At 38.0% G+C, this 25,156-nt stretch overlaps 2 protein-coding genes across 3 annotated transcripts; both read right to left on the reverse strand.

Moving 5' to 3' along the window:
• Nucleotides 1-147: 147 nt before the first annotated feature.
• On the reverse strand, nt 148-9,232 carry LOC115431083 (protein starmaker-like). The gene is made up of 5 exons (XM_030151334.1): nt 8,902-9,232; nt 8,741-8,811; nt 6,922-6,947; nt 944-2,621; nt 148-219 (listed from the first exon to the last, which is right to left on the reverse strand). Exons 1-5 carry the CDS (start codon nt 9,053-9,055, stop codon nt 148-150), a joined length of 2,001 nt encoding a protein of 666 aa, XP_030007194.1. The 5' UTR covers nt 9,056-9,232.
• Nucleotides 9,228-14,417, reverse strand: LOC115431889 (uncharacterized). 2 transcript variants are annotated; one of them, XM_030152582.1, is made up of 10 exons: nt 14,302-14,417; nt 13,814-14,107; nt 13,648-13,701; nt 13,496-13,519; nt 13,288-13,398; nt 13,145-13,169; nt 12,990-13,030; nt 12,853-12,903; nt 12,636-12,748; nt 9,228-9,503 (listed from the first exon to the last, which is right to left on the reverse strand). In XM_030152582.1, the coding sequence occupies exons 1-10, from the start codon at nt 14,345-14,347 to the stop codon at nt 9,372-9,374; spliced, it is 891 nt and encodes a 296-aa protein (XP_030008442.1). In that variant the 5' UTR covers nt 14,348-14,417; the 3' UTR covers nt 9,228-9,371. The 2 variants fall into 2 exon arrangements, with proteins under 2 accessions (XP_030008442.1, XP_030008441.1); XM_030152581.1 differs by having other exon boundaries at nt 13,282-13,398.
• Between the last annotated feature and the right edge of the window lie 10,739 nt (nt 14,418-25,156).

The raw sequence follows: 25,156 nt of genomic DNA on the forward strand, positions 1-25,156 counted from the left end.
TGCTTTTTCAGTCAGTTATAAACTGCTTTTAAAGGTAGATAGCTGACACAGATGGTGCCTAGCAACTATCAGCATCACCGTCTCCTATTAATTCCATGACGGCACTAAGAGAGAGCAGGATGGTGAAGAGTTACCATGGTAACATTGTTAGGACTTCTTCCTACACTCCCTCTCTCCGTGTTTGGAACCTTGTTGGTCCAGACAAATCAGACGGGCTAACTGTGACAGCAGTAAAAAAAAAAAAATGTTAAGGGCCTAATTCACAAGACAAATTGTTCGGTCGGTCTTTTATGATGACAGATTACCAAAGCAAGTTTAAATCTGTGGAAGCTGTGGTGCCTCCAGAGAGGAGTCTTACTAGATCTGGTGCAGAGTATTACTGTTTTATGACCATGCAGCAGAGAAGCGGCCTCAAACGGCATCATTAAAGTGCTTGTATATGAGCAAAGAGATCATTTATGTTCTTCAGTTAGACTTAGTACTACATTTTCTGAACATTTTTTAAGATTATTATGATTATGACCCTATTTCCCTGCACTTAGACTTCATCAAGTATGTATGTAACTAACTGTACAGTATAGTGTTCAGAAAACAGACTGGAAATATTTACAGGTTTATCTCTGAGGAGTCCAGGGCAGCCTAAAAGTATGGGACACAGATGATCAGATTTGTCCTTGAAGAGTTTATTTATATGGGCTACCTGACAGAGAAATGAGAACACAGCAGACTGTAGCCTACCTTAAAAATACCTCTGTCTGAAACTGGATGTACACGTATCTTTAACTTTGTCATTATCAGATAATTTTGGTCATTTACCTCAAATATGAGAGCTGAGAAGATGCTCACATGTTATTGTTAATCATATGCAAAGGTGTATTTTACTACATAAAAGGGAGTCACTGATGTATTGCATTTTGCATTGACAAGAATCTCCAAACTTTACCTTGTCGTTACTCTCCTCCTCAGGCTGTACGGCGTCCTGTTCAGACCCATGTGACCGCTGCTCTTCCTGGTCGTCAGTGACAGTCTGGTCTGCACTTTCATCTGGGTTAATGCTTCCCTCTTCCCTCTTCTCTTGTACGTCACTCTCCATTTTAATTTCTTCTACAAGTTCCACTTCTGAATTTGGCTCCTGTGAGGTGACTACTTTTTCTTCCAGCGTATCCTCTGGCTGCGGCTCCTCTTCCTTCTCTTCTGTTAAATCACATTCACTTGAGTCCAAAGTTTTGTTCTCTTCCTCCAATCCAACTGTTTCTACATTCGACTGAGCTGTTTGTGATAAATTATTTTCAGGATCACTATCCTTCATTTCTTGCTCATCTGCGTCAGAATCTTCAGTATTTATGGTTTCTTTACTTTCTCCAAACGTGTCTTTCGCTTCTCCGTAGTCGGGGTCATCTGCATTTGTTTTGGTTTGAGAATCCTCTCTCTGGTGTGTTTCGCCATCACTTATCTTCTCATTATCGTCAATAATTTGAGTATTTTGATCCTCCACTTTCTCTGCCTCGGTGGTGGGCTGATGTGTGGTGCTGATGTTTTTAACACCTTCTTCCATCTCATTATGATCACTATCATTTAAATGAGAGTCCACATTCTCTTTTGCCATATCAGATGCCTCCTGCTGACTGTCCATTTCCTCCGTTTCAGACCTAACTTCCATTTCTCCCCCCTCTACTTTGGGCTCATCATTGTCTTGTGTACCAGATACATTTTCGGCTGTTATCACCGCAGTAACCTCAGACTCTTCATGTTGTTGCACCTCTGATTTCTCACCTTGCAACTCTTCTGAACTTTCAACCACTTGCTTTGTCTCCTCAGACTCTGTAATCTGCTGAGCCTCTGGAACATCTTCAAAGCTAATCTCAACCAAAGACTCCTCCTGTGTTTTAGAGTTATCACCTAAATCGTCCTCAGCAGGAGCTACAATTTCATTTGTTTCCCCAGAATAAGCTTCACTTTCTATTAATTCTTCTTCCTTTATGTTTTCTGTCTGATGTTCTGCTTCTTGATGACTATCCTCTGTTGTTTCTAATTGAGAAAGAGACGACTGTAGAATAGTTTCTTTGAGTTGGGATGTTTCGCCTTCTTCGCTGATAGCAAGTGCGTCACTGCGTTCTTCAATAGCTGCAGCCTCCTCGGGCGTTCTCGCTGTTTCTTCCACTGTTTTTTCTCCTTGTGAGTCCATAAAATCCTCATTACCATCATCAGTCTCATCTTTATGAAATGTTTGTCCTCCAGTTTCTGTCTCTCCCAACTCCAGAGCACACACATCTATATTTGCAGTCCCACTAAATGATTGTGACTGAGAGGCCTCTAAGTCAGAGTCAGATATTTGGTTTGAAAATGTGCTGTTATCGTTTTCATAAGCTGCACTGTCAGCTTGATTAACTGTAGTTATCGTTGGGTCTTGTTTGTCGTCTGTCCCGCTCAGATTATGTGAGTCTATATTTGCAACTGGAAGCTCCTTGACTGACTCCTCCTGCAGAATAACATGTCTTTCTTCGTCGTCTGTAGTTTCTGTTAAATCGGCCTCTTCATTAGGTTTGGTATTTTGATTGAAAGATGACGCCTCTTCCAAATGACTGGATTCATCTTCAGTTTGGGACTCATATGATTTTTCTCTAAAAAACAGCAATTAAATGGAAACATGAAAAACAAGTTGGAAACGATGGTGGTAAAATGCAATGCTTCTTATAATTAGCAATATGTCATGCCTCTCTAGGATTCATCTGGAACCTGTGAATATCTCACTGCAGCAGAAGGCCTCTCGTCTGTCACTCCTCACCCTTCTTACACTTCACAGACCTAACAGAGCTTTAAACAATAAGCTGATTTTGTGTCACTTCTGGTCCTCAGTGATGAAAAACTTAAAACATATGACAATTGAGCTACCAGATTAATATTGTTTAATTAACTTTGTGTATTAGTATGTAGAATGATAATGAAAACTGACCCTTTGCTGAGTCCTTCCTTAAAGGGGTCATATTTTGTTAAACCTACTTTTACTAGTCTTTGGTACATTTATTTATGTATTTGGACCCTAATAGTTCATAAAGTTTGAATTTGAACCCTCCAGGTGCTGCAAAGCTATCTTTTGGCTAAAATTTGCTTAGAGGTCTTATGTATGCCCTTGTGCATAAGAAATCAATATAAGTGAATCCCCAAAGGAACTTTGTGTTGGTAAATGCAAGTTATGCAAATTTACAGGATTTCAGTTCTGTTGCAACATGTTGATTGACATATGAACTGTTTTCAGGTCAAAAATGTCCAATTTCATCACAATCAATGCTATATTTTCATGTCACAAATGGCCAAGTTATATTTTAACTGAATTTACCTGAAAAACAAATATTCTATTCTTTTAGATTCTCCATTTTTTCTTACAAGACTATATCCTACATATCACATGTTTTATTTTTACAGGTTGCAATATGGAGTATGGTGCTGATCCATCCTGCTTATGTTATGCAAATACATACATTAAGAATGTCACACGTCGCTTTTTAAATCAACAGTTTTCTAATAATAAGCATTTTTATAAAGAAATAACAATTCTATGTTGTTATTTACTCTTTAGTATGATGATAGACTATACAATAAATAACTAGAAGCACTCGGAGAGCGCAGACCTCCGCCAAGGCTGATCAGTGGCCCCCCCACGCCAAGGAGGTTATGTTTTTGCCAGGGTTTGTTTGTTTGTTTGTTTGTTTGTTTGTCTGTCCGTTAGTGTGCAACATAACTCAAAAAGTTATGTACAGATTTTGATGAAATTTTCAGGGTTTGTTGGAAATGGGCCCCCCCGTGGGCCCCCCCACCCCCGATCACCACCAAAATCTAATCATTTCTTCCTTATCCCATTTCCAACAAACCCTGAAAATTTCATCAAAATCTGTCCATAACTTTTTGAGTTATGTTGCACACTAACGGACAGACAAACAGACAAACAAACAAACAAACAAACAAACCCTGGCAAAAACATAACCTCCTTGGCGGAGGTAATTATGATACTAGTTTTTGCACAGGGATTTTTTGGAAACGGTGACATGGCTGCCGAGCATCAGTATGATGGGATCCGTAACAACCATGTCACATCTGTCCACTGCCACATTTTGTGTTTTTGTGTCAGCTGTTATTGTTTTAGATCCACAATACTAACATTTATGAATAAGAGGAGGATTAGCAATAGTAAGTATATAAGTTTATTAGTAATAAAGTACTGGTACTGACCAGAGTATCATGGGTAATGTCACATCTGTCCACTGTCACGTCCGTCCACCAGCAAAAGTTTTCACAAACACGTGCTATTCAAAACCCAATATTTCTGAAAATATAGCTTCCACTGTCAAATAATATCAGTAGTCTGTGCACAAATGTATTAGCATTATTTCAACACAGTTCTATGCATTTCTTACAACTTTTTTTTTTTTTTTTTGACAAAAATGGCCACTCATTTGACCCCCTAAGTAAATTTTAGCCGCTTCATATTCATTCCGGCAAAAATCTAGTGGATTTGTGCAACCCATTTCAATTCCTTTTTAATTTTTTACGTTTTATAACTAGTTATGTTATAAAATGGCATTTTAATTACAGACCATGTGTTGAATCCATGGTGTAGCAGGAAGTAGAAAGTAACAATGACATCACTAGTAAGGAGGGGGAAGGGAAACTTATAAATGAGACACACCTGAGGGCAGTGTGTGGAGGGAAAACTCAAACAAAGGAAAGACTGGAAGGAGGTCAGAGCAAAAGGAGAAGTGAGATTGACATGGAAAGGAGGAAAAAAACAAAACAAAAAAGAAAACCTTAATGTGACTTTAACTGAAGAATCTGGAAATGGACCGGTGTGGACCCAGGAGACTTTAGAAGAGAATCTGAATCCCTGGAGCAGGCGGACCTGTTCTGCTCGGACTCAGCAGTTACTCTCTCTCGGAGGACACCCACAAACAGATAAGTTCCCCTTTTTTCCCCAAACTCTCCTGGCTTCTCCTGTTTGGCCTGAAGATACCCCTGTGTTCTCTCTCTCCCCCCTACTCAACACATATATGCCCCTAACCTCCAACCTGCCCTGAACTGGACCCCCTTCATCTTTACCCCTTCTCATACACACACACACCCCCCATGAACTGAACTGAACTGAACTGAACTCCATACCTACATGAAAAAGTTATTGTGTTCTGAGACGGACTACCTACGTTTAATTTAATGTCTGTTTAATTTACTGTTTAATTCCTGATTTAAGATTTTTTTTTTTGAGTTGATGAATAATTAGAAATGTTTTGATGAGGATGTAGATGATTTCGAACTGATGATTTAAAATAGAGAAAATTAAGAAACCTTAATTTTATGTTGTTATCTGATGTTTTTTGTAACAAGGAAGTGAGCAAGTGAGTAAGTTAAATCTGTAATAAATTTGACTTGTGGAAGGTAATTTATCCCTTCTCGTCTGGCACCCAACATTTTATTTTTGTTCATGTTATTGAGACTTCTATGTTACAATGGTAAAAAAAATTTCATTTGATCAGATTTAGATCTTAAACTCAGAATTTTGACTTTAAACTCAGAATTCTGAGTATAGCATTTTGACTGATACTTTAGTTTCACTTATTTCATAGCTGATCGCATCAGCCATCTTGACGTGCCCTTTTCATTTTTCATTCATCTTGTAATGTTATTTGAATTCTGAGTTTAAACTCAGAATTCTGACTTAAAGACAAGAGCCCGGATACAAGCGGTCAAAATGAGTTTCCTCCGCAGGGTGGCTGGGCGCACCCTTAGGGATAGGGTGAAGAGCTCGGTCACCAGGGAGGAGCTTGGAGTAGAGCCGCTGCTCCTCCGCGTCGAGAGGGGCCAGCTGAGGTGGCTCGGGCATCTGTTTCGGATGCCTCCTGGACGCCTCCCTGGGGAGGTGTTCCGGGCATGTCCCACCGGGAAGAGACCTCGGGGAAGACCCAGGATACGTTGGAGAGACTATGTCTCTCGGCTGGCCTGGGAACGCCTCGGGATCCCCCCGGAAGAGCTGGAAGAGGTGTCTAGGGATAGGGAAGTCTGGGCATCCCTGCTTAGACTGTTGCCCCCGCGACCCGGCCCCGGATAAAGCGGAAGATAATGGATGGATGGATTCTGACTTAAATCTCAGAATTCTGACTTTTTTCTCAGAATAATAATTAAAAAAAAATACATTGGACCTTAATGTTTTTGTTTTTTTCTTTCCAGTGGCCCTAATCCTCTTCCATAATTAACACACAGACTGACTGAGAATTTAGGAGGTTCACTACTGACCATGGGAACACATAAACAGACTGAGAATAATATACTGTGTATTTGGTTACAGGATGTCTGAGAACATGTGAGGGGACATTATACACTATCACTCATAAAGTTGGAATAAAATACCTAAAACATCGTGACAATGTGATTTATTGTTGATAGATAAAGTGTAATTAGACTCAGTATGTAATCATTGCACCTGGGGATGCAGATCTTGACGAAGGTAACAAAGGGTCAGATGCAATTTTGTGAGCTTTTTTCTATTTTCAGAATATGTTTGAACCAGGGTAAGAAAAATAAACAACTGATGACATATCTTCTGACTATATGTAGAGCAACATTACATGACACCATATATAAACCTTTTAGCAGTAAATCTGAAATCAAAATATTTTATTCTCTCTCTCTCTCTCTCTCTCTCTCTCTCTCTCTCTCTCTCTCTCTCTCTCTCTCCTCTCTCTCTCTCTCTCTCTCTCTCTCTCTCTCTCTCTCTCTCTCTCTCCTCTCTCTCTCTCTCTCTCTCCTCTCTCTCTCTCTCTCTCTCTCTCTCTCTCTCTCTCTCTCTCTCTCTCTCTCTCTCTCTCTCTCTTCCCCCCCCCCTGTCCGTCCCAGTCCTGTTACTGTTCCGCTTGTTGTACTTGCAGTGAAACTTACTTGGAAATGGTCTCATGACTTGTGTGCTGAGTGGAGAAAAAAAAAACCAACAGTGTTATAAATGATGTGCAGAATAAAAGGGAATTACATATAATGGGCTTCTGAACTTAAGGCAGCTCCTTTATTTCCTGTCTTTGATTATTTGACACACTAATTAATCCAGGTGTGTCTGACCACAGTAGTCACAACAAGAAGTAACAAGCACACCTGGATTAACCAGTGTGTCCAATTTTTGATTTGATTTTAGTGATTTATTCCGAACATGCAATGAAATTTTACATATATGTGAGCAAGTAAAACATGAATAATAATACAAAAATCACTAATCAAGACAATCTTTTGACAAAAAACCCCCCAGCACAATATTTTCATTTACATGCCCAAAAAGGGGTCCAATTTATTTAACCCATAAAAACCGAGCATTACTTTTGTGTCAGTTCCCAAATACAATGCCCTCTATATTTAACTTTTCTTAAGTGATTTTGTCACTATTTATTAGAATATTATGTTCTGTATTTTGCGTTGTATCTGTATAAATCAGACATTTTCCTGTATTTAATTTACTGATCATATAGATGTTCATAAAAACTCAGATTAAAGCTGAGAAATATTCTATAAAAATCTGAAAAAACTACAGAAAAAGTGCCTTTTTCAGTAAAATATGTCATTAACTGAACATAAACCAAGCATTTCCATCCACTGTCATGGGTTTTACTGGTGAATCAGTGTTGTACAAGATGACAGCGTTTCCTTGTTCACTACGGAGCCTCTGAACATCCGAATGGCTCATATCTGTTGACCATGAAAAGATGACAAACTGCATTTTACACCAATTATTTACATATCTTGATAGGATTAGTGGATCAACAGGTATTAAACAGTTTTAGATCAGTAGATGCTTTTGGTCGGTGATGGATATTTGGGTCTTTATGGGTTAATCCCACCCCTTCTCCATAAAATATTAATAATGCATATTTATCTCCCTCTTCCTTCCCTACATTACTCTTTTACCTTTACCTTGTCTTATTTTTTATTTTATTGTGTATTCATTTGTGTTGCCTTCAAGGACTTATGTATGTATGTATGTAATTTTTAAATTTGATCCTGTTTGATTATTAACTTGTTCATACATCTCTCTAATTGTGTTGCTTCTGTTTTAGTGTTTTTACTTGCTTTGTGTATCCTGCTGTTGTGCCCTCTGTCAAAGCACTTTGTAAACTTTGTTTTTAAAGGTGCTATACAAATAGTTATTATTATTATGTATGTATGTATTTTTCTGATATGTCAATATGGGTGTGTACGTATGTGTGTGTGAGGATAAGTGAGGTTAATAACTTACAAAGATCTAAGGGACTTGACTTTTCATATATTATGCTGATGGGAAGCTCAAGGATAGACTGTTGTGTGGAGAAGGGGTGGGATTAAATAAAGTATACTTCCTCCCACTCCTTTTTGAATGTGTAAATGAAGTAATATATATGTATAAGTTTTGTTTTGTTTTTTTTTTGCTTTCTTCCATGACTTCTTACTACCTGATTTATTGCTAAGGACTAAGTAAGATTACTTTGTCTTGTTGCATATTTAAATAAACTAAACTAAAAAAATTAAAAATAAATAAATAAATAAATAAATAAAAACATATGGTGACAATGAATAACCCTCATCACTGTATTTGGTGAAAAACATTTCCTTATGTGTTTTTGAATCATAAAAAAAGACAGGAAATAAAGGGATGCCTGAAGCTCAAGAAGTAGTGGGGCTGTGTATAAAGCCCATAAAAGTGACAGTAATGTGTATTTCTATATAATGTCACACTCACCTTGAATGCATGGTTGTTATAGAATCTATCCTCTAGTTTTGCAGCCCACTCAGCTGGGTCCAGGCCACTCTCTTAAAGTAAAAACACAGGAGGCTAACTGTTCATATGACAGCTTTGAGAAGAGCTTATTTCTTATCTGAATGTGCTTACATAGTGTTTACCTTCTCTTTGTTTCAGCAGGGCTTCAAAGTGTTCTGCTGCATATTTAGGGATGTCCTCTGGCTGATCTCGGAGAACTTCTCTCGCCAGTCCTTCCAGAATGGTCCCAAACCCACGGGGGACACGCAGGTGGGTGTTGGAGAAAGGCACGGACATTTTTAGGCACTAAACTGCTGCGATGACACTTTATGACACGTCTCAGGATAAGTTTTTCCAGCGTATTTTACCTTTAAATTGATGCGGTACAGCGGAGTTGAACTGTGTTTTATTGACGACGGTTTCTAAGCAACAGCTCTGACTACGGGAACTGATGAGGCCCAAACATCAGTAAACTCGAATACTTTTATTGGGTATAAAAGACACAATTATACAAAACACAGACACGACAAGCATAAAACAGCGTTACAAGCCAGATAGCAACAATACAAGGCATGTTTGCGGTTCTCTCCAACAGCAGGATATTCTTCAGTCATCATGCGTATGTGATGACAGCATACTCTGAGTTTGTGCTCATTTTGCGGCTGACCTCTCTGGGCTGAGGGACGTGGAGCCGATCAGCTGAGCGGGAGGCCTGCAGGTGGAAGTGACACTCATCCCCCCACCACTGGAAGGAAGAGGAGCAAGAGGAAGGAAGGCTGCATCACACATTTAGGCCAACGCTTTTACGGCAAATGGCACAACATACTGGCTTCCCTGTACAAAAGGGAAACTGCTTATTTAGTTTAGTTTAACCCATGTAGAAGCCAATAAGGCAAGGGTGTCAAACTCAATTTAGTTCGGGGGCCACATTTAGCCCAAAGCGAACTCAAGTGGGCCGGACCAGTAAAATAATAACAGTGAAAAAGTAAAATTATAGTAAAATTATTAAAATTATGATCAGGTTTACATCTACAAAGTTTCCCTAAAAATCTGAACAACATGAACAACTTGAATTATATTGAGAAAAACGAGTGCAATTTTAACAATATTCTGTCTCGGTTTATCAGTTTATCATTTACACATGTGCATTACAATCGCACAAAACATTTAGTAACAGGCAGAATATTGGTAAAATTGCATTTACTTTTCTTAAGACATTTCCGTTTGTTCATATTTGTTCAGGTTACTCAATTTTTTTTTTTTTATAAAAGTATAGTTTGGTAATGTAAACATTTTCATGTCATTTTACTTTTTTGCACCAAAACAATAAAGAGAAAATTTGGGGTTGTCATTATTTCTAGGTTATTATGATAATATTTTACTGGTCTGACTCACTTGAAATCTAATTGGTCTGTATGTGTTTGTAGGTGGATTGATTGTTAATTTCTTCAGTGTAATTTTTGCATTTCACAAATTCATCCCAAGGGCCGGATTGGACCCTTTGGCGGGCCGGATTTGGCCCCCGGGCTGCATGTTTGACACTTGTGCAATAAGGTAATAACAACCAATAACGTAATAACAGCCGATAACGTAATAAATTTGCCATTTTTAAAATGTAATAAGCCAATAACATAAAATCTGGTCAATAACGTAATAAAAGTCCTATAACCTCTGGTATCCAGGTGCGCCTTTTAAGCACACTTTGCACTTTGTTTTAAAAAACTTCATATTATTTTTCACAATTTAAATAAGGTTAGAATTCAAAAGTTTTTCATTTTTGCGTGATCTTTAAAATTCTGGCCACCCACTAAAATGTGCACATTGTAAACAAAAGAAAATTACAAGACTAGCATCTGTCTCCCAAGTGTGCCTGAAATGCAGTATTTCTTCCATTTGATATGTATGATTAGGGCTGACCTTGATTTACAAAAAATGAAATCAAATTAGAGCAGAAAAAGAAATCAATATGATATTTAATAGTTTGATTTATAGGTGTGCATTTTCCGCACACTTGGTGACAGATACTAGCTTTTTTCAACGTTGGACCTAGCGCCAAAAATAATAATGCAAATTAACCGATGTTGGAGTTAATCATTGACATATGCCAGGGTGAAAAAATCAAATAATATGTGATCCACTTTTTATGTTGATGGTTGTTTTTTTGTTTTTTGTTTTTTGCACCCAAAAAAATGGTTTGTTTACATTTAAAGGGTTAAAAAATGTGACAATTATTCAGTATTTGGTATTTTTATTTACAGCTCAAGTTGATGAAATAGAAAAAAGTGTAAAAAAAAAAAAAAAAAATTAAAAACAAACTGTATGAATTTTTTTTTTTTACATTATTCCACAAGTATGCCAAAAAGGCACACTTGGTGCTTGGTAAGGGCCTTGCTGGGCGGGATACCGGAGGGTTAACCGATAACGTAATAACTTTTGGCCAATAACATTATAACTTATTATGTTATTGGCTCAGTTTTTACATCTGCAAAGAATTTTTTTTTTTTTTACCAGGCCAATAACGTAATAACCAGCCAGTAAGTCATAACGTTACTGGCCAAAAGTTATTATGTTATCGGTTCAGGACTTTTATTATGTTATTGGTCAGATATTACATTATTGGCCTATTACATTTTAAAAATGGCAAATTTATTACATTATCAGCTGTTATTACATTATTGGCTTCTACAAACCCATAAGCACCCGCCCAGATAGCAAATATTTTGGCAGTATTCTGGCATACATTTGGCATTTTTGACTCTCTTTTGGCATTATGAAAACCTTTAGGCTTAACTGTGGTATGATTGAGGTTATCCATAATAGATATGGAGGCACCAGCAGTATATGGCTGAGTTATGGCTTATGTCTGGTTAACCAAAAGACCGGGCAAAGGGCGGGATCAAGTATAGGGATGGTATGGCATGTTTTGGCTACTTTTTGGCTGGATTATGGGGATTTGGGGCTTTTCTGGGACAATTATGGCTATATTTTGGAAGTCTTGCAATTAGTTTTTGGTGAATTTTGGCTTCCGGTTTGATTTTGGCTTGCCTATTTTGGGCCATTTAGGGCCCATACATCCGCCCAGAACTTTGCCAAATGGCATGCCAGTTTTGGGCCAGATTTAAGCCATAATGATTTTGCTATCTGGGCGTTGTGACGTGTGTGTCAGTTCCCAAATGGCTTTTTCTCTATACTTAACCGTCCTTAAGTGGTTTATCACCATTTATTACCCCACCCCCAGAAGGAGAGGCAATAGGTATTGTTTTTGGTTCGGTTTGTATGTTTGTTTAACACTAGCAGCACTATAGGTTGAATTCATACCAAACTGGGTTTATAGATTGCCAAGGTCTCAGAACAGATCTGATTCCATTTTGGGGAAAGTAGGTCAAAGTTCAAATTTTTTATGAATTTTTTAAAATCTTTTTTTTTTTCTCCCATTTACTTATAATGGGTAAAATTTAAAATGTCTGTAGCAGCAAAACTATTGGTCCAAGTCATACAAAATTGGGTTTGTAGATTGCCAGTGACCCAGAATAGATGTGGTTACATTTTGAGAAAAGTTGGTCAAAGTTAAAACTTTTTATGAACTTTTAAAATCTTTTTTCTTCTCCTATTTATGTACAGTATAATGGGCAAAATTTCAAGTCTATAAAAACATAAATTTTGTTTCAATTTACTTCAGCCTTGGCACATATATAGAGGCAGTTGATATGCTGTCATCACCACACACAGATATGATGACATCAGCTGGATCGATGCCATTTGTGGTGTTAAAATGGGATCACGAGCCAAAAAAGGTTGGGAACCGCTGCATTAGTCTGTCCTAAATTTGCTATAATGACACTTTTAAACATATGGAGTCGGTAGTGTCGTCCTTTACCTCTTTTTGCTCCCCACAGTTCAAGTAGCCAACCTGAGTGAGCTCCGGTGTGCTCACACCTCGGACGGTGATCATTATATCAGCATAGGGAACTTCCGTGTCGCTCTCATTATCTGGGTCAAAGAGATGATTTAATTTTCAGTAACTTGTATCATTTGAATTGTAAAGTTGTTCAGAGACAAATGCTTGCAGATTTCACATCCACAGATAGCCTTACCTGGAGTTGGAATCCTCAGTGTCGGTCTTTCACTCTGTGTTGACAGTGATCCTGGGGGAAATGACAGATATAAATGATAGAACTGCATTTGTGAAGTATAGTTGTTCCATTTTATTTTTAATAAAGTAAATGTTTACCCTTTACTGGTGGCAGAACAGTAGGAGATGGTCGTGGTGAGCTAGAATTAACAAGCAGAAAAATAATAAAACATTGACCAAAAATAAATAGATTAGATTAGAAGCTAATAGATTTTTTTTTTCTCCTGAAAAATTCATGTATACTTTGCACTCACCCTGCCATGGAAACAAGAGGCTGACCTGTAATGACATAAAGATAAATGTGTCCTTACTGCTCTTTTCTCTGAAATTGCAGCCGACCTTTAATAGTCAGCATACAGTATGTTTAAAGCACAATAATCTTTGTAATCACCTTTACCATTCCAGCTCTGCCTGCTGCAATTCAGACACAGGTACATAGCCAAAGCTGCAAGCACCATAGCCACTGCAATAGTAACTGCTGCCAAAACCTTCATTCCATTGAATTCTCCTGTTATCATGGAAACAACAAAGTTACCTTGATTTATATCATTAATACAGTAATAAATCTCTTAGTGAGTGATTATTCACAATACATGCCAACTCACCTCCGCTTGGATCTTTTGGTGAAGCTAGAAGAGACAGTGGAAGGAACAACATGAATTTAAATTTAAAAAAAAGTATTGCATAAGTAGAATATCTGACATACAGTTATATATTAGACATGGAAACACAGGGTAAGTCATTGCTTCATACGTACTGTTTGTAATATGGTTTTTATGGGTAACTGTCCGGCCTCTGGAGCTTGTTTGTTCTGCAAAAAATGTTTAATTAAAATTGAATAGTTCTATAAATGTATATACAAGTGTATATGTTTACACATTACTTCTTAAGGAATAGTCAAGGTCACTGTAAAATGTTTTTACCTTGAAGTAGTAACACGGTGCGTTCCGTGTTTTCTCGAAGTTGTGGGTGATCTGTGGCTACTGTGAAGCAAGTGTAGGTATAATCCAGATCTTTAATGGAAACATTTGACAGATGGAGAGACACGGTACAAAACATGCCTTGGCTGACGCTGCCGTGGCCAAGACAAGCAGTATCGTTCTGTGTTTTCTTCCAACATCCGCGAACAAATCCAGAGGCGCAATTGTAGGTGCAGTTTAATGTAAGCGTAGCCCCTAACTCTACAGTCATCGTTGTGTTTGCACAGCTCACAAAGTCTGCGGAGACAAAGTGTTAGAGACAACGTTAGTATAAATGTATAATATAAAATTCACAAAGCACATTTGTTGAGTCCTATGGTAATAGTAGTATAGTATAGTAATAGGCCTACATGCATGCATTTACATTTATAGTTCTATGTAGGATCCATCCTTTGACATGGGCTACACAACAAATTTAAATATATATTTACCTTGACTTGCCAAAAGAAAGAACCATGTAAACTGGATTAAAAACATTGTTTCTTCTCCTGTTTTATTGGTTCCTGCTGCCAAAACATGCACTCAAGTAATCTGAATACCAAGCAATGCATGCACCTGTAGCACTAAACACAAGTACCCACATATATGCACCAACTCCAGGGTTCACACAGGAAGTGGTATACACCAGGATTCAAGAACTGTGTAAAAATAAGTCAGAACATTTCCATTGCACCTGACTTCCTGGAAATTTCAGTTGATATTTTGATGGAAAATATATCCTTAAACTTAAATGATGCACCATTGATAAAAACAAAACCTGAGAGAAATGATAAGCAAGCAAATGTAAAATGTTGCTCCTTTTTGCAAAGCTGTAAAGCATGCATATTACACATGCTAGAAAAAAAGACCTCCAATAAAGGTTCATGTGGTTTGCAGATGCATGTGTCTGCAAATGCACTGCCTCTGTCAGTGTTTGAACAGCAGCATGAATCTTTGTCAAGTGGCATTTATTTAAATCATTTGATAAACAAGGTGTTCTTTTAGATGTAGTAAAATATTTCACATTAGCATCTAGATTAATCTGATTCATTCCCAAAAAAGCAATTGTATTATATTTTTTAATCTGATATGTTTATAACCATTTAGAGGTTATATCTTTATAACCTTTAAGTGAATTACACAAGTAGCATAAATAATTGAGTAGATCCACTAGCAGAGACAATATGTAGGTTAGCTTTAGCACGTACTCATACATTATGAAAGTGAAAGATACAGTTACAGGAGATCATTGCACACCATTATCAGTTAAGAGCATTCAGTTGGGAATCTCATTACGTGCTCTTATTTCACTTTCAGGGACTAAGGCCCTCTCACTTTCATGTCTTCAGTCACGTTTGCTAAGGCCGCTGTCCCAGCTAATCAAAATCAAATCAAAATATAGAAACAACTGCATTTTTAGTTCGAGCTTTAACAATGTGGATATGGAAAGTTACACATCTGCTTTGTTTGTCATCTTTGTGGATTTTTCTGCAGCCAACAAAATCTGGATTTGCATCAGGTAAGAGCAATCACTGTAAAAAATAAATAAATAAATAAATAAAAAAAGGTAAATTTTTTTGATCATACATTCAAACACATTGGTGTGTATTTGTATAAGAATTACTTGAAGGGAGTGCAGACCTCCTCCTTACTGAAGACACAGACCTTGGTCAGTGCCCAGAAGGAACATATTTCTCTCATCAGCTTTGCCTGGAGTGTCCATCTGGTCATTAGTAAGTCATCAACCATCTTTTAACTTATTGACTTGAACACTAAAGAAATGTATATTTTTTTGCTGGATGATGTTTTTAGTAGAAATAGAAAAGAGATTAAATGGGTTCAGTTCAGTTACATAATGATTTTTTTTTTTTTTACTAAGAATTAATATATTTCTATTATATAGTTGTCTTGGCAATGTATCTGCACCTCATCGATGTCCTGCAGGAACATTCAACCTCTACACTGGGAAAAGCAGCATCAGTGACTGCAAGGTAATAAACCAGTGTTAAAAAAAAAAAAAAAAAAATGAAAGGTGGCTGCTGCAGTTTTATTTATCTATTTATTATTTATTTGTCGTTTCTGCAATGGGGACAGGGAACAAATAGATTAGAAAAATAAATCATCCTCTGCTGACTGCCTGGTTTCCCAAATTAATCTGAGTTGTAGAGTTATAGAGATATTTTTGTTTTTTTCCTAGCTGAATATTACAGGTGGAACTAATAAGTCAAATGAAGTTAAAACTGTCATCTGTTTGAGAGGTAGAGGGGGAAGAACCATATCATTTAATGAAGTAAAAGCAGGGCTGCCACAGTTGTAAAGATACTCCATTACAAATAGAAGTCCTGGACTAATAACGTTAGCTAAAAGTATAGAAGTATTGTTAGAAAATGTTGAAATGAAATGGTATGAGATTAATGAAATGTTTATGACAGAGTGAAAGTCACTTTTTCTTCATTTTTCACTGTTTGTAATATAATAATCTTCCACTTTAATCTGAACTTTTATGAGCATCTACATGACCAGAAAATTGAATATAGGGAAATATATGATTTACAGTGAAAAATACAAAATGTAGAGGATAATATAATAATAAATTGTGATAAATTGCTTAACCCATAAAGACCAAAACCAGCCACTGGCAAACAAAACTATCTACTGTAAAATGTTTAATAACTCCTGAACCACTAAACCTATCAATACTTTGAAATAATTGGTGTAAAATGCAGTTTGTCTTCTTTTCATGGTCATCAGATTGCAAAATTGATCATAGTCCCATTTAACCCATAAAGACCCAAACACCTACTATCTACCAAAAGTTCAGAGGCTCCGTAGTGAACGTGGAAACACCATCGTCTTCTACAACATTGATTCACAAGTAAAACCCATGGAGTTGGATCAATGACAGTGGATGGAGACACTTTTTACATTCAGTTGTTGATATCTTTCCTGAAAAAGTAACTTTTTCTTCAATTTTCTCAGTTTTTCATATAATAACCCTTAACTATAATGAACATCCATATTATCAGCAAATTAAATATAGAAAAATACCAGATTTTCACTGGAAAAAATACAAAATAGAGGATAATATCATTATAAATGGTGATGAATCACATAAAGTTTAAATGGAGAGGAAAAATGTGTTTGGAAAGTGACTTAAAAGCAGCACTGGGTCTTTATGGGTTAAAGTAGAAGTATTCACTACACAGAATGGCTCCCAGTTGCTTCATTGTAAAATATATTGATTTGTTTTATCAGTAGTAAATAGTAGGCCAATGTGTAACTAAATTTAGATACTGTGAACACTTCCACATCATGTCATAACATCAACTATGAACTAAACATGGAGGACAAGTATAGTATAACAAAGCAGAAAAGAAAAGTACAAGGATGTCAAAATTGATCTCAAGTAATCTGGTTAATTGCATTCCACCACTGTTGAAAAGTTACATTGTGAGAATTGGAAAAAAGTTTTGTGATTGCCTGCTTTATTATGACAAGTGAAATGCTACTTATAATGAAATAATGTAATCATCCACATATCAGTTCAGTAGTGTTTCTTTCATGCTATGATTTTGCTTGTCTCTGTATGTTGCAGCCTTGTTTTCCAGGTTTGATTAGTTCAGAGGACAGAGTGGACTGTAGGCTGTGTCCTGCAGGTTTCTCCTGTGATCCAGACAATGGGACCCTCTCTTTATGCCCCCCAGGCCAACATTCTCCAGAGGGGGTCCTTCACTGTCTGACTTGTCCAGTCGACTCCATCTGTACCTCTGGATTCCCTTATAAGGTAAAAGTGAAAGAGACATTTTAGTTGTTCCACTCAAACAAACAAGCAAAACGTCCTAATTAACTGGTTATTTCTTAATAATTAATAAATAAATCAAAATCAAATCAAATGATAAAAACTGAGATATTCTGTCTTATTCTGCCTGTTGTTTTGTAGTGTGAGCCTGGCAAGGAGCCTGACTTAAATCACACTGTGTGTAACGACTGCCTCCCTGGCTTCCATTCCACCATGTGTACTATCCAATGTGTTCAGTGCCCAGCAGGTAAAACTGAATTTAACCCATAAAGACACAAACCTCCACTGGTGACAAAAACCATCTATTGATCTAAACTGTTTAATACCATGGTTCCCAACCTTTTTTGGCTCATGAGCCCATTTTAGCATAACACATTTCTGGCGACCCCAGACATTCAAAACGGAGACATTTTTTTGGCTAAAATTAATTTGTTTTTGATCATGGAATAGTTTGCTATACTATGTTGCAAATAAACTTTAATTTTTAGATGACATTTAGTCTCTATAATGTATATTATTATGGACGGAGGCAGAAAAGCCAGGATGAGATTACTGCACAAAGTGAGAATTTTATTTTCCTTGGTCAGGATATGTACAGTCAGTCCAGGTTGGATTTACAAGGCTGACAATTAATACTGAAAAAACAAGAACTCAAACTATGAATTATGAAAGAGCTGCAGCATCTGAAACTGACCACAATGAACATTTGAAAGATAAACAGTACCACAGTGCTTCAGTTTCAGCTTCAGAGTTTGTCATGTCTTTTATGTATTGTGATTGTCTCTCTGCTACAAATTTCAGGAGACCCCATTTGAATTCCAGGTGACCCCGCATGGGGTCCTAACCCCAAGGTTGAAAAACATTGTTTTAATACCTGTTGACCCACTAATCCTTTCAATTCATGTAAATAATTGGTGTAAAATACAGTTATTCATCTTTTCATGGTCATCAGATATGACCCATTTGGACATTCAGAGGCTAGGTAGTAAACGTGGAAATACCGTCATCTTCTACAACATTGATTCACCAGTAAAACCCATGGATTTGGATAAATGGTAGAGGTTGGGAATGCTCGTTTTTACATTCAGTCAATGATATTTTTACTGAAAAACTCACTTTTTCTTCAGTTTTCTCTGTTGTGATATAATAACCTTTGAATTAACTCAGAATTTTCATGAACATCTAAATTAAATATTGGAAATTAAGTAAAGGAAAATACATGATTTACAGTGAAATGTTCAAAATATAGAGGATAGTATTATATAAATGGTGATAAACCACTAAAGTAAGGTTAATTAGAGAGAAAAATCATTTGGGAAATGCCACAAAAGTATTATGTTTATGTTTACGCATTTGGCAGACGCTTTTTTCCAAAGCGACTTACAGAGGAAAACCAATTAAATCACTCAATCAATCAAATTTTATTTATATAGCGCCAGATCACAAAAAAAGTTATCTCTTGACATTTTATATATAGAGTTGGTCAAAACCAGACTCCAAGTCAATTTACAGAAACCCAACAGAATATTACTGGGTCTTTATGGGTTAATGTCTCAAACTAACCCACAGTACAAGGGATTAAACATAAAGAAGTAAAGTTCATCATCTGCCTCTCACAGGTACTTATTGTCCAGACAGAGGGATGTCCCAGCCTCTTCCGTGTCCTCCTGGTTGGTCTTCCACACCTGGTCAAACTTACTGCCACAACTGTAATGACTCCTCCTTACAGTGCAGAGGAGCTGTGGGCCCCCGCTGGAACCAGCCCATCCATCGGTCCAGTCAAACCATCACCTGTCGACCAGGAACATATAAAGACCCCACGGAAGAATCAGACTGTGCAATCTGTCCCATCGGTATTTCTGCTTATATGTACAGTTGATGTAACAGAGCATGTGCAGAGCAGTGCAAAACCCCAGAGGTCTAATATACTGTATGTTTGGATGTGCCTTTACCCCAGGTCAATACTGTGTGGGAGGTGTAACTCTACCCTGTCCTGCAGGAACATATGGTGCTAAAGAAGGTCTGCAGAGACTCAGAGACTGTACAATCTGTCCAGCAGGTGGATTTTTCAAACATTCATGCTTCGTAATGTTACAGTAACTGTTTCATATCAACTGCCATGTACAGATCATCATTTCATATATCATGTTCAGTTACAGTTTCTCTCTTCAAATAGGTCAGTTAGTTTTGTTTAGTTTATTTTTTCCACGTCCTATGTTTTTTTTTATCATAAGTGGTCTGTGACAGTTTCTATAAATGTTTTTCTCCAGGGTTTTACTGTCTGGAAGGCAGCTCGCGGAGGCCCACCTCCCAGTTCCTGTGCCCACAGGGCTATTACTGTGAAGAGGGCACAGCCACCCCTCATGGGTCACCTTGCCCTGCTGGTACAGCGGGGGAACAACTGGGTCAGACAAGTAGGGCAGCGTGCAAGAGATGTAGAGAAGGACGCTTTTGTCCTGCAGGTAAGTCTTAGCACAAATACACTAACATCTATAAAAGAGGAAATATTTCTGAAAATGTGTCACTACATCTAAATCTGAAGAACAAACAGAAGTTAAAAAAAAGACTTTTTGAAGACATATATTTTGACCATATGACAAGCTGTGCCTGCTGTTCTCCTTGGCAGTGTGTATATTTGTGTACTGGATGTTATGTGTTTGTGTGAGGCAGGCTCATCAGGCCCCGGTTTGCCTTGTGCTCGGGGGAGATACTGCCCAGCTGGCACCTTGGAAGAAGTAATATGTCCTCCAGGCACTTTTACCCCTCATCAAGGGGCAATAAGTAAGGAGTTTATGTCTATATCATTATTTAATATTTCACTAAGTTTTTTATTTATTTTTTTTTATTTGGGAAAAGCTATTGTCCCTTGAACCAAAAAAACTAATATGGCATCAGAGCTGTAGAGAAAATCAGTGATTATTTACAGATTAAAATGTTGCCTAGATCATATTATGAATCAGAATGTATGGAAGATGAACTGTAACAGATGGATGCCAAGGGGGCAATAGAGTCTAATTTAGCAATAAAATTGAGGAAAAAAAAAAGTAATGTAAGCTGGAGCTGTGAGCTGAACATTGAAGAAATGATAATGAAAATGGAGAATCAACATTTCGATGCATCAAGCTGTCATCTCATATAACTTAATGTTTTTTGTCAGTTTCATGGGTACCTTTAAATGTATATTAATAATGAGCAGCTGTTTCTCTCTGTTCTCTAAACCATCTGTCCAGGTGTGAAGGACTGTCTCAAATGCCCACATGGTTTCTACTGTCCTGAGGGTACGAGTGACCCCTTGCCTTGCCCCCCAGGCTCCTTTAACCCCCTAGAAGGTCAAGATGAGCTGGTTGACTGTAGAGAGTGCTATGCAGGGAAAGCCTGCACTCAGGTAGCTCTGAGAGCCCCTGATGTGGACTGCATGCAAGGGTAAGTAATGACTTATTTTCCTAATATTTGAAACTCTGTGAAAGCAGGAATTTCTTTCTTATATTTGCTCAGGAATGTATCCTCATGTGACTTTTAGCAATGCCACCTTAACTTTTTGCTCATTTTGGATCTTGACAGGTTTGTGTGTCCCCCTGGTTCCTCAAAGCCCAATGCTCTGACCAACGCATGCCCACCAGGGACACTAAGCAATCGCACCGACCTCACTGACCCCTCACAGTGTCAGCAGTGTCCAGCAAGATACGCCTGTCTGCGAGGTGCCATTTATTTTACAAATACATGACAAACTTTCAAATATCCTTGGAAAAGTTAGTATTCACCCTTTCAAGTGCAAAGTCAATATAGAGTATGTGATGTGATAGATCTTGTGGCTGCTTTGGCCTCTATCATAACACAGATTCAGTTCCTATATTATGTTTTTACTTTATAGATAAATGTCTGCTTCAGAGGATATTTCCCCCTTTATTATTTATTATGATTGCTACTTAATCCACACAGGCACAGGTGGTATCCAGAGACCGCCACTCGCCTGCTTTACAGGCCATTATTGTCCCCCTGGCACTATGTTCCCCACCCAGTACAAGTGTCCAGTGGGGACATGGAGCGGCCAAAGTGGGTTGGAATTTGAGAGTGAGTGCCATCCATGTCCACCAGGGTGGTACTGTTTGGCTGGGTCAGGAGCCCCATCAGGCAGATGTAACTCTGGACACTACTGTCCTGAGGGTATGTAGGCAAGAGAGTACTCTATTCTATTCTATTCTATTCTATTCTATTCTATTCTATTCTATTCTATTCTATTCTATTCTATTCCTGGTCAAATATAAGTTTTCTTTAAAGGCTGTTACAGATTTCATTTGAGCTCTAAACTGTGCTCCTTCATGTGAAAATAACTTTTGCATCTGGGTTCCATGTTCATCAGGGACTGCATATGGTACCCAGTTTCCTTGTCCTGTGGGCACCTACAGCATCCAACTGGGTAATCGGCAGAGGGAAGACTGCCTGATTTGTCCTGAAGGCTTCTTCTGTCATGAGGGCACCTCCAAACCGACTCCCTGCCCACGGTAAACTGTGGTAATGTAATGTGGGAAGAGGTGAAAGTGGTTGAAATTAAATCTGAGCCCGAGTAATAAGCATGAGTTTATGATTTAGTGTTTTGGCTCTTTCCTGTCTTCTCCAGCGCCACATTTCGCCATCTGAAAGGAGGTCAGAGACTGGAGGACTGCTCTGCTTGCCCTGCTGGCTATTTTTGTCCCTACTCAGCCACTATCAACCCCAGAGTGTGTGGAACTGGCAGCTACTCTGTAAGACCTCATCTGTTACACACCGCACTGTGTCCAGTGTGACTGGTCATCTGGCACAACCAGTAGAATACTCTCATCCTTCTATAAGCCATTCTGATTGTCCTATTTTTAGGTTAGCATTTTCCGCCCACACTGATATCATCTTACATTACTCATGATGTATGTACATCTGTAAATGTCAGCCAGATGAATAGTTTAGAGAAATTTTATTATGGCTCACATTTCGCTCTCAATATTGAAGGAACCTTAGTATTTTTCCATCGTCTTCCAACTTAGATCCTCCTCTCCCTTGCACTTTCAGTCGGTGCTTTGCTGTGTCCCTCCCCCATGCTGGTTGATATCTTTAACTTCAACTCCCTGAATGTTCTTCTGTGTCCTCTTGTGTGTAGGATGAGGGCTCTGTGGAGTGTTCTCCATGCCTGCGGGGCTACTACTGCAGTAATGAGACCACTAGTGAGGAGGCCATGTTGAGCGTCATGATGTGCCCCCCAGGCTTCCTCTGCTCTCAAGGTCTGGCCAGAGACCCTCAGCGTTCAGCTACCCTCTGTCCCCGAGGTTTCTACTGCCCAGGAGGAGGCATCGTGAGTTAAATAATTATCTCAGCCATTGAGGTTACATGATGACTCCCATTAGTCCATCTGTCCACCTGTCTGTCTGTCTTTTAGTGGGATTCTTAAACCTGCTGCACTGGTTTTAGGCTTAGGGTGAACGCCTTAAACTATGGAGCAGATCCATAAAAGCAGTTTCAAGGATGCACACAGGAGAGCCCCACACTATTTTAGCACATAGAGCAGTAGCAGTTAAAATGACAAATAAAACTAGAAAATCACAAGCTGGAGAATCACCGATGTCAGACCATATCCATCATTCAGAATAAGTGAAAAAAAAAAAATTATATGTCACGTATCATATATGTAATAGCATATGTAGGTTTCTTTTTACAAGAATTTTGATTTGTTTTATCAGTTGACTGTTAAAACATACCCCCAGGATGTTGATGTTGATTGATGTCTCTGTCATCTTTTTTATTTTTTTACTTTACTTGTGGTGTAGATGCAATTTCTTTACTGTCACTACTGTTATCAGACTGAGCATGAACATTCATCAAATGTGGCTGATTTAGAGATGAATTTCTGCTCTCAGTTGGAGGTCATTATCTAGATCTGAAGGAAATTGATTATGCGATATTGTCATGCATCATGTGTAATTTTTTCTTTTCTTTTTTTTTTTTTAAACAGAAGAATAGCTGCCTTCATGTCTTAGAAAATAACAAAAAAGCAGAACAGTCGCCAATAGTGAAAAAGATTTTTTAAAATAATTCTAAAAGTTGGTCAGGAAGATGGACCTGATTGCAAATCACTTGCCACAGCACCAACTCACAAAAAGGTGGAAAACATAATACTGTGGAGCCAGAAGAAAAGCAGACTGTTGGCCTTGGTGGAGATCTTAGCTACAGCAAAAGACAAATTCTATTATCACCATTATATCTTCAAATATGTGAAGCACTTATAGCATTGTTTACTTCTTTGACCGGGATTTTCCTCATAGGATCCCAACCCTGTTCCTTGCCCCAATGGTACCTACAGTCGATTCCCTGGTCTGCGTGATGTGAGTGAATGTGCCCAGTGTCCAGAGGGGGAGTACTGTTATTCCCAACATCCACAGGAGCAGCCAATCACTAGACCTGTAAGTCACTGATGCAGTGTTTTTCAACCCTGGGGTCAGGACCCCACGTGGGGTCACCTAGAATTAAAATGGGGTCACCTGAAATTTCTAGAAATTGATAAAAATAAAAACTTACCAATAAAAAATATATGGCGAGTTGAGAGAGACAATCACAATCCTTAAAAGACATGACAAACTCTGAAGCTGAAACTGAAACACTGTGGTACTATTTATCTTTCAAATGTCCATTGTGGTTTAAGTTTCAGATGCTGCAGCTCTTTTATAATTCATAGTTTGAGCTATTGTTTGTTCAGTATTAATTGTCAGCCTTGTAAATCCAAGCTGGGCTGACTGTACATATCCTGACCAAGGAAAATAAAATTCTCAGTTTGTGCAGTAATCTCATCCTGGCTTTTCTGCCTCTGTTCATAATAATACACATTATATAGACTAAATGTCATCTAAAATTAAAGTTTATTTGCAACATAATAAGGCAAACTATTCCATGATCAAAAACAAATTAATTTTAGCCACAAAAAATGTCTCCGTTTTGAATGTCTGGGGTTGCCAGAAATTTCTGATGTTAAAATGGGGTCATGAGCCAAAAAAGGTTGGGAACCACTGCACTAATGGAAAAAGATTTACAATAGTAGGTGATTATATACATGATTATTTCATCAGAATACTGGACATGAAACTGTCAAATATTATATAATACTGCCTGCAAAGATTACACATTGTAAGAGGAATGAATAGTCATTGAATGTGTTGTTACGTTACAGACAGGGGTTTGTCCTGATGGGCATTATTGCCCCCTTGGGACAGGATACCCCTACACCCACCCCTGTACGTCTGGCCAATACAGGAACAACTCACTCGGTCACAATGGAAAGACGTGTTTATTATGTCCATCCAGGCATTACTGTGACGCACCAGGAACTCACACTGCCTCAGTCTGCCCACAGGTATGAATTTGTACCAACAGTGAAACAGCATGACATCCTTAATGTGTGCTTCCCACAGTCTAGTATGTGATATCTTAGTTGGTATCAAGTAATAGTAACACTCTCCGCCCACCACTTAATTCATAGGGCTTTTATT

Source organism: Sphaeramia orbicularis, chromosome 13 (assembly GCF_902148855.1).
Source record: "Sphaeramia orbicularis chromosome 13, fSphaOr1.1, whole genome shotgun sequence".
NCBI lineage: Eukaryota > Metazoa > Chordata > Actinopteri > Kurtiformes > Apogonidae > Sphaeramia > Sphaeramia orbicularis.

Excerpts from the sequence above, each read along its gene's own strand:
- LOC115431083 (XM_030151334.1), bottom strand. The coding sequence starts at position 9,055 with ATGTCCGTGCCTTTCTCCAACACCCACCTGCGTGTCCCCCGTGGGTTT. Across the intron at positions 2,622-6,921 it reads AGTCATGAGACCATTTCCAA|AGAAAAATCATATGAGTCCC; the intron begins GTAAGTTTCACT and ends GCTGTTTTTTAG. Across the intron at positions 220-943 it reads AGGAGGAGAGTAACGACAAG|TTAGCCCGTCTGATTTGTCT; the intron begins GTAAAGTTTGGA and ends CTGCTGTCACAG.
- LOC115431889 (XM_030152581.1), bottom strand. The coding sequence starts at position 14,347 with ATGTTTTTAATCCAGTTTACATGGTTCTTTCTTTTGGCAAGTCAAG. Across the intron at positions 13,520-13,647 it reads TAAAAACCATATTACAAACA|CTTCACCAAAAGATCCAAGC; the intron begins GTACGTATGAAG and ends TGTCTCTTCTAG. Across the intron at positions 9,504-12,635 it reads ACTGTGGGGAGCAAAAAGAG|TGGTGGGGGGATGAGTGTCA; the intron begins GTAAAGGACGAC and ends TCTTCCTTCCAG.